Source organism: Vipera ursinii, assembly GCF_947247035.1.
Source record: "Vipera ursinii genome assembly, chromosome: 4".
Classification (NCBI taxonomy): Eukaryota; Metazoa; Chordata; class Lepidosauria; order Squamata; family Viperidae; genus Vipera; species Vipera ursinii.
Genome location: NC_139514.1, coordinates 78,465,037 through 78,479,903, shown reverse-complemented (window position 1 = coordinate 78,479,903; position 14,867 = coordinate 78,465,037). Strand labels below are relative to the sequence as shown.

The 14,867-nt window shown below is 36.4% G+C and overlaps 1 protein-coding gene across 1 annotated transcript in view; it reads right to left on the bottom strand.

The window, feature by feature from the left end:
- ASMTL (acetylserotonin O-methyltransferase like) overlaps window positions 1-14,867 on the bottom strand; it is a 62,417-nt gene that overhangs the window by 3,948 nt on the left and 43,602 nt on the right. Inside the window, exons 4-9 of the mRNA XM_083361511.1 lie at window positions 6,921-6,985; window positions 5,774-5,835; window positions 3,617-3,725; window positions 2,668-3,076; window positions 2,368-2,530; window positions 1,463-1,647 (exon numbers count right to left, since the gene is read on the bottom strand). Of these exons, the coding sequence (XP_083217637.1) occupies window positions 1,463-1,647; window positions 2,368-2,530; window positions 2,668-3,076; window positions 3,617-3,725; window positions 5,774-5,835; window positions 6,921-6,985 (993 nt within the window). The remainder of the gene's footprint in view (window positions 1-1,462; window positions 1,648-2,367; window positions 2,531-2,667; window positions 3,077-3,616; window positions 3,726-5,773; window positions 5,836-6,920; window positions 6,986-14,867) is intronic.

Below are 14,867 nucleotides of genomic sequence, written 5' to 3'. Positions count from 1 at the left end.
ATAAAAGAATTAAGGGCTCAGACAAACTTGAAATAATGGAGTATTACAACTTTTGTTATAAGTTTGGAAATAATTGTATAGAAGAACAACACATTCATGGGAACCAATCTGTTTAGTCTACCTTAAGTGAAATTAGCAACTTGAGACTTTCAGAAACTGAACACTAGAGGGGAATATAGGTTCCTTTCAGAAAGAGAAAAGGAATAAAAAGTGAAAAACTATTTTTAGTCAGCACTGAAACTTGCAAAATGACAGAAAATGCTTTACATTTGACACATTTCAAAAGATTTTTTAAAAATGAGTCAAAATAGCTTCATGTCAGTAATGATGCGTGCTTCTACAAATAAATTATGTCTAAAGATATTAAAGAAGAAAATACTGTTACAAAAGAATATTTTGGAAGACTGATAAGATAAAAGATGAAACAAATTTTGTTTGATGCAGAAATATCAGGATATAAAGAATTTGCAAGTACTGGAAAATAAAGTTAGGAGTATAAAAAGAAAAAGGGACGCGGTGGCTCAGTGGGTTAGGACACTGAGCTTGTCGATCGGAAGGTCGGCAGTTTGGCGGGTCGAATCCCGAGTGCCACGTAACAGAGTGAGCGCCTGTTACTCGTCCCAGCTTCTGCCAACCTAGCAGTTCGAAAGCACGTAAAAATGCAAGTAGAAAAATAGGGACCACTCCGGTGGGAAGGTAACAGCGTTCCGTGCGCCTTTGGCATCTAGTCATGCTGGCCACATGACCACGGAGACGTCCTCGGACAAGCGCTGGCTCTTCGGCTTTGAAACGGAGATGAGCACCGGCCCCTAGAGTCGGAAACGACTAGCACGCATGTGCGAGGGAACCTTTACCTTTACCTTTATAAAAAGAAAAAAACAAGTAAAGTAGAAATTTAAAAAAGTTAAGAAATTGAGCTCAATAAGAACTTTTTACTGAACTTACAAAAGATTTGGTTAAAGTTTTGGAAGAAATTTTTAGGTAGAAAAGTGGAAGAGAGATCAAATGCTACAACTTCTGAGCGAACTAAAGATTAAGGCTGTTAAAATCAGAAGAAAAGAGTACAAAGCTGGTTGGTTTGATCAAGTTTAATGTAAGACATGTTTGTATAAATCTGGGATCCCTTTTTGCTGACCCTAGGACTAAAATGATGATTTAGATTTATTTATGGGTAAAGAATAGGTTATGGGAAAAAGATATTTGCATGTAATGTTATAGAGAGTGATGAATTATTCAGTTTGTTTGTACTTGTGATTTAAGACTGAAAACTATTTTTTTCTTTTTTCTGTATGTTTTATTCTCTTTTAATTTTTATTTTATTTTACTACTGCTATTAAAAAAAGAAAGTGAAAGAAAAATAAAAATATAGTAAAATATGCTTAGTAAGCGTTATTTTTATTTTTAAGTTCTTTTTTTAAAAAAGTGTTCACCTTCATTAAAAAGTAACTAGATTCTTCCCTACCTGAAACAAATCATTCACTTTCTTCCCAAATGTACGGTGGATCTGTGAAGTTCCTTCTTTAACTGCTAGCTCCAAATGTGTAAACAAAGGCCACAGGTGGTCATTACAATGAAGAATGTAGTCATGAAGTGAATATTCACTATTGGATACCAGGCATAGATTTGTCAGTTCTGCATTACTGTAACCTTTAAAGACATTTTTTAAAAATTACAAATTACAAACACATATTTTAAAAAAATAAAATTTCAGCACCAAAATCCAGAAGTTTATCATTGTTCTTTCAGATTAAGTACTATGACTGCATGTAATTAAACAATTATCTTTGCTTATTAAATTTTGCACATCTCCTTGCCATAAAAACACTAAATAAAATTTTAAAAAAATCTAAAATGTATGGTTCTTTATGTATGGAGGGATCATAAACAGTTTGGGTACAGTAGACTGCAGATACCAACAAAAAAATATTCAGGAAGTGGCAATGATTTTCCCCCAAAAGACAGAGCTAGTTTTCCTACTGCACAATCCTAAAAAGCTAAGCATCCCTTATAAATTTGCTAATACCCTAAAAATGGGTAATTTAAAATTTGAAGACAAGTAACATTTGAGAAAAAGCATTTTAAAACAGAAAACTCTTTTCATCCCTCAAAATGAAGGCTGCCTCCCTCCTAGCATTTTAAGGGGAGATAGAAACCAGGCAATTAATTCAACATCACAACTGGTTATGTGCTAGGGTGAGCTTCTTCTAAGGCCATTCCGAGTTCATTTTTCTCCAGATGCACTTTTTTTTCTAAATTATGTATAGATTTACTCTTATTATTCTAATTATATTTCAATGACATTAGGATGTCATGTACTCAACTTATTGTATACTTTACTTCCAGAGTAATTTTAGAATAAAATATGACCTTGATTATTCTTTTCCAACAGACCAAGAGATGCACAGGCATCAAATAATCTTTCTGTTCCACGCAGGGAAGTATTAAGTTGATTTGCCGCATCTTCTGTGGTCAGAATCCCCCTATCTTTAAGAAGATCAAATACTTTCAGCTTACATGCCACAAACAAAACCTGAAGATATAAGATAAATATTTTAAATTTGGAATTCCACAGCTAAAATGATTTATGGATGACAAATCAAAGAAATGTTACAGTCCATTGTGCATAATAAAAATTAAATCCATATGGTCAAATAACAAATGTATCACCTTTGAGGCTTTAAAACCATCCAGAAGATGTGTAAGTTTTGAGAGGCACTGTGTTACATTTCTTGGTACTCTATTTTGAATTTCCATAGGTATCTTATAACTGCAATTGCTCTCTTTGCATTTTCCCAATTCCACAAGTCCACTGTTTGTTAGCCTTTTGGCATCTTCCATTTTTGTATTATCTGAAGGATCACAGTCTCCGTCACTTAGAATCTCAAAAGTCTCCACCAAAGGAATAGAGTCATATTTTATATGATGGATGGTGTGCTTTGGGGGTGGATAATACAGTTCAGCTAACTGTTTGCAAAAGTGATTTAAAGGAAACCCGACCACATTCAAGAAATCTCCATGAACGTATTCCACCAACATTCCCCCGAGTGCTTGGATCCCATATCCACCAGCTTTGTCCCTGAAGAAAAAATGCATGTACACGAACACACACAAACATACAAGCATGAATTTAAAATATTAGTATTTAACTTTAAAAAAAATCCATAAAAACTCCTACTAGTTAATAAATTAATAAAATGTATATCAAAAACAAAATAGCCAGGATGTTAAAGCTTAAGAAACTCAGTTAAGGACCACTTTAGCCTCTTTTTAAAGACATAACACCATACTTCAAAACATTTCCCCCCCCTCGGAACAGAAAATGTGATTTAAATTGGTAATACTGTTATAGCAATTTTGAAACATAAGAAATAATCAAATGAACACGCTCACTTTTTTCCATTCACAGCTGGTTTATAAACTTCAGTATGTATATTAGTTAATACAGTTTCCTAAAATGGTACCACTGATAATCTCAGAGATAAAATGAAAATTTTATTATGCTGTTTATATAACATTTCATATACTTGTGCCATTGATATTTATTTACATTATGAAGTTGAATTTCCTAATGTTATAAGTTTCTAGACTAATGCAGTGAAGCTTATATTGCACTTACATTGGCTCACCGCTGTGGATATACTCCCACAGAAGTTCCTCAGAGAGTTCAGCAAATTTGACTTTTGTTTCTTCAAAGAACTCAGTGACTTCAGTGTCTAGATAATCATCTAAAAATGCAGAAGTATGGATAAAACCAATATATTGGATAATAACATCAAGATGAGTTACTTTCTGAAGACTTACTCCTGGTCTTCAAACCTGTAGTCCATAAAGCAAGTTGCTGTGAGCCTTTTGAAAAAGCTTTCAAGAAGCTTGAAGCAGTATATCTGCACTGAAATGGACATTTCATCAAATTTCACATTTAAAATGTTTTAAAACATACTGTTCCATCAACCTAATTTGTTGGAAATAGTTTCATAATTTCTCTGGCTTTTCCAGTCAATGATGTCTTATCATTATCAACAGCACAGAACTATTATAATTTGGAAGACAGCAGCAAAGCATAATAAACCAAATTGCTATAATACAGAAATATGTTCCAGCAAAAAAAAAAATATCTTTAGTGAGGTAATAGTCTCATTTAATGGGTAACCAGTATTCATCTCCAAAACAGCATGCATAATTTTGAATAAAAAATGCAAATTAAGTTTTCCAAAGGCACTTGTAAATTTAAATCAACAAAGACATGTATCTTGGGTTAAATGATATTTAAGTGTGCTGTAAACACAAATTTTGAGATTTAGAGCTTATCCCCATAATTTAGAAAATATTCAAGCTATGTTTCTACACACATTTGCCTAGATATCTCACTGCATTCGATAAAATGTACTTTTAAATAATTTGTGTAAGATTGTGTTATAAGAATTTGTTATTCACATTAATGCCACACATTATCCAATAATATCAAGATTTGTTTTATTGCCTACTGAGTCACTTGCTTAACAAGCATTCCAAGTTTTTGTGTCCATCTTTCCCAAATACCTATAATTATCTGAAAATCTAACCATACAGTAACTAGAAATGTTCTGAATGCTGAAACTTGCAAGTGGAATCAGTACATAAAAATTATCAGGTTAAGCCAAAATCAGTAGGTTTAAAGCCTTACTTGGCATAAAGGATCTGGAAAGTATGTGACACCCACTTCTCTTAGAACAGTTTCTAGACACCAGTCTAAAATACTTTTCAAGTTGAGTCAAGTATACAATCTTAAGTCAAAAATTCCTGAAAATTTAAAATATTACATATTCTGACTACAAGAAATTCAGCATAATAAATCATGAAAGAATCTATCAAAGGTAAAATATAGTTCACCTTAAGTATAAAGAGCTGTGGTGGCATAGTGGTGAGAATGCAGCATAATTGCAGGCTAATTCTGCTGACTGCAAGCAGTTTGATTCTCACTGGCTCAAGGTTGATTCATCTTTCCAGCCTTCCAAGGTTGATAAAATGAGGAGCCAGATTGTTGGGGGCAATATGCGGACTCTGTAAACCGCTTAGAAACGGTTATAAAGCACTGTGAAGTGGTATATACTGTAAGTCTAAATGCTTTTGCTAAAGTGGGGTACAAGATCTAACTTCACTCACACAGAGAGAGAGAGTGGATATCTCATTATGTATTCATTGATTTACTTGTACACAGTCTTTAGACACTAGTTGTAAAAAAGATTCCTTGCTAGAAATTATTAGAAAAGGTACTGGAAATAAAACTGTCAGCACTGCAATATTTTTAAAACAACCCATGAGATGTCTGGAATACATGTGCATAGTTCTGGTTACTTGGGGCTTTTTAGCTATGAACAAAGATGACTAGGGAATGTATCTTCCTAACAAAGGAGTATCAAATGATGAATGGCATGTAGAACATGGATATGTTTTATATCTCAGTCAAAATATTAGGACAGCTGGCCTTTCCTCTTGGGTTTTACAGAGAATGTCAAATGATCCTTATAATGCCATTGAGAAAAGGTCATGCATCTACAGTATTGTTTTGAATGCTTACAATATATCATTTTTAAAAATGGGAATTAAAGCTGCTCTAAGCCACCTTGAACTCCTGGAAGGAAGGTAGAATATATGTCCAACAACCAAGGATTAAAGTTTCAGAACTTCAACTGAATAGAGATAAGCTTAATTCCTGAAATTTCCAGAGTAATACTAAAGAGTGGGCAACTGTACAAATAATGAAAATTGATCTCACACAGATATCATATATTACCTTTACTACTGCAGTGAACAATTGCAACACCTGTGACAACACTATGCTCTTTGCCACTTAACCTATTAAAAAGAATAGAAAATTAGTATACCGTCATTTTGAAATAAAGATTAATTTCCTTTAAAGTAACAACTCCGTGTGATGAAGAGATGCTCTATCATTTATGAATAATATAGCATAGCCTTATCCACCACATACAGTATAAGAATTTGGTAATGCATTCTCACATATTATGATAAGGCTTCTCTTTCTCTGTACATACATATACATGTATATGTATATATGTATAAGTGACATTGTGCAGAACAACATGGCACAAAACAGTATTTGCAGTATAGGCCTAAAGATATTTACTCATGTAGTAGGGCTATATTGCTATTATCCTTCTCATCTTTCTCATCTTCTCATCTTTCTTACTACCTTTTCCTATTGCTATATTATGATTTATCACTTGTTGTTTGTATTTTATGATTAATGATTGTAGCTATGATTTACGATCTATGACCTATCACTTTTAGTTTGTATGTACACTGAGAGTTTATACACCGGAGACAAATTCCTTGTGTGTCCAATCACACTTGGCCAATAAAGTATTCTATCATCCATCCATCATCTAGACTGATAAAATATGGTCTAAATCAGTGTTTTCAATCTTGCAACTTAAAATGTGTGGACTTCAACTCCCCAGCATGCCAGCTGGGGAATTCTAGGACTTGAGTTCCACACATTAATATTGATGAAATTGAGAAATGCTGATCTAAGTAATGCAATATTTTCAGATTAATGAACAGTTACAACAAAAAAAGGATTCAACTCTTAGAAGTGATGTAGCACATTGGTATAATAGCATAAAGTCTTTGAAATCCAATACAATTCTGTAAATAATACATTGAATATCTAAAATGAAAATTAAAAAATATTAAATAGAAATACATTACTAAAAATATGCCACATAAGACATTAGAAACCAAACCTTAGTGTACTATCCTTCAATTTAGATTCCTCTCATAGTAATAATATTTTAACAAAAAAATTGGGGTTTTTTGTATCGTATCTATAAAAGTCTGGTGTATAAATAATACACTGCAAATGTCCAGGCCTAGATAAAAGCATTATTTGCATTAAAGTTTAATTTTAAAGCATATACCTGGAAAGCATCTTATATGCATCCTGCTTGTCCACTGGTTTTTCCAAAATTTGTTCTTCTATAGTCTGAAATGGAAAAGTACATATATTACTACATATATCTTATTAGGCTAAAAATATTATGAAAATATCCAGGAATAAGTTTCAAAATTTGCACAGCCATTAGATTATAAATAAAATTTGGAATAGTTTCCCTATATTTTTTATGTTGAAATAAATTATGTATCCAGTACTTGTGTATTTTGAGTAGTTAATTGTAAGGAGGGCTTTTTTTTATCATAGAACGCTCAGAATGGCGTTCTGGCACTTTTTGAAAAAAAAAAAGCTTTTGCACATGCTGTGCTGCTATTGGCTTAAGCATATTGCAGGCTTTGCTCTTTTATGACTCATGGACTTCAAATGCCAGAATTCCTGAGTCAGCTATGTTATTGGCTTTTTGAAGCCAATAGGAATTGCTGCTGAGCTTGCCAAAAGACCCAGGAGGCAAATGTTGCACAGGAAAGTTGCAGCGAAGGCTCCCCAACTCCTCCCTGCTCCCCAACTACACCATCTCAACTAGGTAAGTAAGATATTATTTGCAAATAGGATATCCAAGTATGACAAAAGGAAATTTTCCCTGCATGGAGGGAGTAGTGGTTTGTTTCACTTTGTTTTACTTTTCAAATTGCTCTAGGGAAGAAATGATGATTAGGAAAAGGCAGGAAGTTATTTTTATTAGGAAGAATTCATTTATCCCATGCTAGATCTTTGGGAGCTTAGTACCACCAGCACAGAACATTTGCTTTTCTGAAACTTCATTCAAATTCAATTCCTGATTGGGGCATTTGAAAAAAAAAAGTTATTTATTAAATTTATATGCTGACTATCTCACCAGGATGACTCTGAAGTCAAGAAAAGGGCTTGCAACTTCTGTTTGTAGTTATCCACGTTTCTGCACACTGAGATAATCGGCCATTGTACAAATACAGAGCCTATCATGCTTTTATATTTATATGGAACAGATACATTACCTGAAATTTTTGGAATGTGTAAAAAATTTGAACCAGCCCAGAAACTCATTTCCCATTGTTTGTGTATATAGAAAGTAAACCCTGAAATAGATTTGGAAAGAGCAAGGACTTTGATTAAATGGAAATGTTGCTAAGCATAGAACTGTTGAGTTAATTTGCAGCTGTTTCTGCTGTTTTCTTTTTATGTGCTTGTGATTTTACATCACATTTTAAAATCAGCCAAATTGAATAGGAATAAGATTGTGACTGAAAGAATACTAATTCTGAGATATAGTAAATATCTTTAAGAAATAACATTAAATTTAGCTTTAGTGTAATTTGCTTGTTTACTGTAGCTAAAACTGGAAATTATATTTCTAAAGCATTAGTTTGGATCATTGGAAAGAAAAAAGATTTAATATTTATGATTCAAAAACATAAATATGTGAGAAACATGTTTTTAAAGACCTTTGCAGCTTGTTCTCATATATACCCTGCCACAAAGGAATAACTAAAATTATGAAATTTAGAATCTACCAAGCTTCCCTCCCATGGACAGAAGACAATCCATGGGAAATGTGAATCCGTAATCCATAGCTTTAGCAGCAATAATAAATCTAATTATGCTATGCATATTTAAGTTAGCCAAACCGTGGAGCAGTGGTAGCAATCTTCTATCACAATGGCAAGCCCTTTAAGATTATATACTGTTAATCATATAAGTGAAGAAATGAGGAAAACTGTGGTTAAAGAAATTGTTTGATCCAATAATAAAATTTCATTGATAATTGATGAATCAACCACAATAAGCAAAAAAACCCTACCCTCATAGTATTTGTTCGATACTGTATCGAAGGTATGCGAATGAATTCACCAGTAAATTTGTTTTTGGACTTGGTAGAACTTAAAAAAGTAACAGCAGAAGGAATATTTGATTCCTTACTCCAATGTCTTTACTGTTATGGGATGACAGAAGATTATCTGAAAATATATTTGGTTTCTCTGGCATGAGATGGTGCCGCTGTGTTGATAGGATGTAAAAGTGGAGTGAAAAAATTGCTGTCAGAACGTTTTCCTTCTATTATAGTTTGGCATTGTGCTAATCACAGACTAGAATTATCAGTAGGTGATGCTGCCAAGGAAACTTCAGGAGTAGATAGATTCCAATCATTTATTGATAAACTGTATGTCATATACCATGCTTCATCAAAGAATAGCATAGAGTTGCATTCATGTGCAGAATTACTGGGGACTGAGCTGCTGAAAATTGGAAGAATTTTAAGTACCCGATGGGTGTCATCTAGTTTGCATACAGTTTTGGCTGTATGGAATAATTTTGAATCCCTTGTGTATTATTTTGAACAAGCAATGCATGATCCTACAAGAGGTAAAAATGATAAATGCACTTATGATGGCTCGAAAAGAAAAATAACATCTACAGAATTTTTATTGGACCTAGGATTGATGTGTGATGCTCTCCAAGAATTGTCAGATTTAAGTTTGGATCTACAGGACCGCAACATCGACTTGTATAAGGCAAATAAGAAAATAAAAATACTGGTACATGTTTTTGAAGAAAGAAGACAGAACTTTGGGCCCTATTATAAATGTGCTGTTGCTGCTGTAAGTGATCTTCACTTTTGTGGAGTTTTACTTCACAAAAGAGATTCGAAAAAGGATCCTCCCATTGACCCAAGTATATTTTATACAAAATTGAAAGAGTCAATTGAAAAAAGATTACTTGATAGCTAAGACGATGAGTTGGCGTATTGGTCTCGCGTACTTGATCAAAAACATTGGCCTGAAGATGTTAATACTCAACTGACATTTGGAGAAGTGGAAATTAGAAACTTATCAATTAGACTGCAACTAAATGAAAGAGAAATGATTCGTGGATTCCGTGAATATATTCTCGAAAAGACATATCCAGAAAAACTGTTGCATTTGATACGGACTCTGAATACCATTCCTATTTCTTCAAGTGAATGTGAATGTGGGTTTTCACAGATGAATCTAATTGCCACCCCAACAAGAGCTTTGTTAAAGACTAAGACAATTTCAGCACTTTTGTTCATCAAACTTGTCGGGCCACCTCTGAGACTTTTCGATCCTTCAAAGTACGTTGATCTGTGGTTACTCAGAGGATGACATTCGGCCATAGATACTAAGAGAAAGGAAAGGAGTCAAGAAGATTTGCCAGACGAGAATTGGACAAAACTTTGGAATTTTCTATGAACATTTGCCTTAAATACAATAAATTAAATGTATGTTAAGAATTGAATATATAATTTTTTAATTATATAAATAAATATATAAATAAAATTATATAAATAAAAGATTAACAAGATGAGAGTTCCGGCACCTTTTTTTTAGAAAAAAAGCCCTGATTGTAAGTATCTCTTAAAATATATCAAAATAATTTCCTTTGTAGCCAAAGCTCAAATAATACATAATTTATATATTAAAACATTTTTCCTTTAGTTTTATGATATCCCTAACATATATACTCCCCTTCATGGATTACTGCCTTGTCGTGGCGAAGGGGCTTGCGTAATTCAATGAAGCTATCAGCTATGCCGTGCAGGGCCACCCAAGACAGAAAGGTCATAGCAGAGAGTTCTGACAAAGCGTGATCCACTGGAGAAGGAAATGGCAAACCACTCCAGTATCTTTGCCATGAAAACCCTATGGACAGTACCAAAAGGCAAAACGATATGACGCTGGAAGATGAGCCCCTCAGGTCAGAAGGCGTCCAATATGCTACTGGGGAAGAGCAGAGGGCTAGTACTAGTAGCACCAGAAAGAATGAAGCGACTGGGCCAAAGCCGAAAGGACGCTCAGCTGTGGATATGTCTGGTGGTGAAAGGAAAGTCCGATGCTGTAAAGATTCTTTCTCCATAGGAACCTGGAATGTAAGATCCAGGAATCAAGGAAAGCTGGACGTGGTCAAACAAGAGATGACAAGACTAAACATCGACATCTTAGGTATCAGCGAACTAAAATGGACAGGAATGGGTGAATTTAATTCAGATGACCATCAGGTATACTACTGCGGGCAAGAATCCCTCAGAAGAAATGGAGTAGCCTTCATAGTCAATAAAAGAGTAGGAAAAGCAATACTGGGATACAATCCTCAAAATAATAGAATGATCTCAGTTCGAATCCAAGGCAAACCATTCAATATCACAGTAGTCCAAGTCTATGCCCCAACCACCAGTGCTGAAGAGGATGAAATTGACCAGTTCTATGAAGCCCTACAGCACCTTATAGAACTAACACCCAAAAATGATGTCATCATCATGGGAGATTGGAATGCTAAAGTAGGAAGCCAAAAGATAACTGGAATAACAGGCAAGATTGGCCTTGGAGTACAAAATGAAGCAGGACACAGGCTGATAGAATTTTGTCAAGAGAATACGATGGTCATAGCAAACACTCTTTTCCAACAACCCAAGAGATGGCTTTACACATGGACATCACCAGACGGTCAACACAGAAATCAGATTGACTATATGCTCTGCAGCCAAAGATGGAGAAGCTCTATACAGTCAGTAAAAACAAGACCAGGAGCTGACTGTGGCTCAGACCATGAGCTTCTTGTTGCAAAGTTTAGGCTTAAATTAAAGAAAGTAGGGAAAAGTGCTAGGCCAGTCAGGTATGAATTAAATCATATCCCTGTTCAATATACAGTAGAGGTGACAAATAGATTTAAGGAATTAGATCTGATAGACAGAGTGCCTGAAGAACTATGGAAAGAGGTTCGCAACATTGTACAACAGGTAGCAACCAAAACCATCCCAAAGAAAAAGAAATGCAAGAAAGCAAAATGGCTATCTGAGGAAGCTTTGCAAATAGCTGAGGAAAGGAGGGAAGCGAAAGGCAAGGGAGAAAAAGAAAGATATGCCCAATTAAATGCAGAATTCCAAAGAATAGCTAGAAGAGATAAGAATGCCTTCTTAAATGAACAATGCAAAGAAATAGAAGAAAACAATAGAATAGGGAGGACCACAGATCTTTTCAAGAAAATTGGACAGATGAAGGGAACGTTTCATGCAAAAATGGGCATGATAAAGGACCAAAATGGCAGGGACCTAACAGAGGCAGAAGAGATTAAGAAGAGGTGGCAAAATTACACAGAAGAACTATACAAGAATGAGCTTAACGTCCCAGATAATCACAATGAGGTGGTCACTGACCTCGAGCCAGACATCCTAGAATGTGAGGTGAAGTGGGCCTTAGAAAAGCTGAGCAACAACAAAGCTAGTGGAGGTGACAGTATTCCAGCTGAGCTATTCAAAATCTTAAAAGACAGTGTAGTAAAAGTGCTACACTCAATTTGCCAGCAAATTTGGAAAACTCAGCAGTGGCCACAGGATTGGAAAAGATCAGTTTACATTCCAATTCCAAAGAAAGGCAGTGCCAAAGAATGTTCAAACTATCGCACCATTGCACTCATTTCTCATGCTAGTAAAGTTATGCTTAAAATTCTACAAGCTAGACTCCAGCAGTATGTGGATCGAGAACTACCAGAAGTACAGGCAGGATTTCGAAGAGGCAGAGGAACTAGAGATCAAATTGCTAACATATGCTGGATCATGGAGAAAGCTAGAGTTCCAGAAAAACATCTACTTCTGCTTCATTGACTATGCTAAAGCCTTTGATTGTGTGGTTTCATCTATATGAAACCGCTGGGTGAGATCATTCATGGTTTTGGAGTTGGGTATCATCAGTATGCTGATGATACCCAGCTTTTCATTTCGACCCCAAACCACCCCAGTGATGCCCTTGACGTGATGTCCCACTGCCTGGAGGCGGTTCGGGTCTGGATGGGGAGGAACAGGCTTCGACTCAACCCTGACAAGACCGAGTGACTGTGCGTACCGGCATCTCGGGATATTCAGGATATCCCATCTCTTTCCATGGGGGGTGAGTTATTACCCCCCGTAGATAGGGCTCGCAACTTGGGAGTCCTCCTAGATTCACAGCTTTCTCTAGAAGACCATATAGTAGCTGTGACTAGGGGGGCCTTTGCCCAGGTTCGCCTGGTGCGCCACTTGCAGCCCTATCTAGACCGGGATGCCTTACGTACGGTCACTCACGCCCTTGTGACCTCTAGTCTGGACTACTGCAACGCTCTCTACATGGGGCTACCCTTGAAGACCACTCGGAGGCTCCAACTGGTACAGAATGCAGCCGCGAGAGTTGTGTTGGGAGTTTCCCGACACTCCCATGTTACACCTCTGCTCCGCAAGCTGCATTGGCTTCCAGTTGTCTTCCGGGTGAAATTCAAGGTGTTGGTAATGACCTACAAAGCCCTACATGGCATGGGTCCAGAATACCTTGGGGAGCACCTGCAGCCGGCGTCAACTTCCCTCCGCCCAGTACGCTCCCACAGAGAGGGCCTCCTCAGGGTGCCACTGGTCAAAGAATGTCGACTGGTGGCCCCCGGGGGGAGGGCGTTCTCTGTTGTTTTTTAATATGTATTGCCCTGTTCACCGCCCTGAGTCCTTCGGGAGAAGGGCGGTATACAAATAAAATTAATAAATAATAAATAAATAAATAACAAACTGTGGCAAGTCCTTAAAGTGATGGGCATACCAGACCATCTTATTTGTCTCTTGAGAAACCTATATGCAGGCCAAGAAGCAACAGTGAGAACTGGACACGGAACCACTGATTGGTTCAAAATTGGGAAAGGAGTCCGGCAAGGCTGTATACTGTCGCCTTGCCTATTTAACTTATATGCAGAGCACATCATGAGAAAGGCAGGGCTAGATGAATCAAAAGTTGGAATTAAGATTGCCGGAAGAAACATCAACAACCTAAGATATGCAGATGATACCACTCTAATGGCAGAAAGTGAAGAGGAACTAAAGAGCCTCTTGTTGCGAGTGAAGAAGGAGAGTGCAAAACTTGGGTTGAAACTAAACATTAAGAAAACCAAGATCATGGCATCTGGCCCTCTCAATTCCTGGCAAATAGATGGGGAAGAAATGGAGGTAGTGACGGATTTTATTTTCCTGGGCTCCAAGATCACTGCAGATGGGGACTGTAGCCAAGAAATTAAAAGACGCTTGCTCCTGGGGAGGAAAGCCGTGGCAAATCTAGACAGCACACTAAAAAGCAGAGACATCACCCTGTCAACAAAAGTGCGTATAGTCAAGGCTATGGTCTTCCCAGTTGCAATGTATGGCAGTGAAAGCTGGACCATAAGAAAGGCTGAGCGCCAAAGAATTGAAGCCTTTGAACTCTGGTGCTGGAGAAGACTCCTGTGAGTCCCTTGGACTGCAAGGCGATCAAACCGGTCAGTCCTAGAGGAGATCAACCCTGACTACTCTTTAGAAGGCCAGATCCTGAAGCTAAAACTCAAATACTTTGGCCACCTAATGAGAAGGAAGGACTCACTGGAGAAGAGCCTAATGCTGGGAAAGATTGAGGGCAATAGAAGAAGGGGACGACAGAGAATGAGGTGGCTGGATGGAGTCACTGAAGCAGTAGGCGTGAGCTTAAATGGACTCCAGAAGATGGTAGAGGACAGGAAGGCCTGGAGGAACATTGTCCATAGGGTCGCGATGGGTCGGATATGACTTCGCAACTAACAACAACAACATATATACTGATTTTACAGTTCTTCATACAATTTTATCTATAAAACTGAATAATGCTTTAGCTCATACTTGACAGAAACTATTAATTAAAAATCCACTTTCTGGATGTGTTTTGCAAGCAGAACAAATGCTCAGAGATATTTGCCTTTCTACAAAGATATAAACATTAAAAGTAAAATATAACCAAAATACTAAAAAAGCATTTAAAAGTGAATAAAATGAAGCATGTTAAGAAAAGCCATAGAAACACTATTAAGGATATAGGAATTAACCTGACACCAAGTTGAACTATTGGTCCTGACATTCCTTAGCAACAGCAAAAAAGGGGTTTTACCCCATTCTGACATGGCC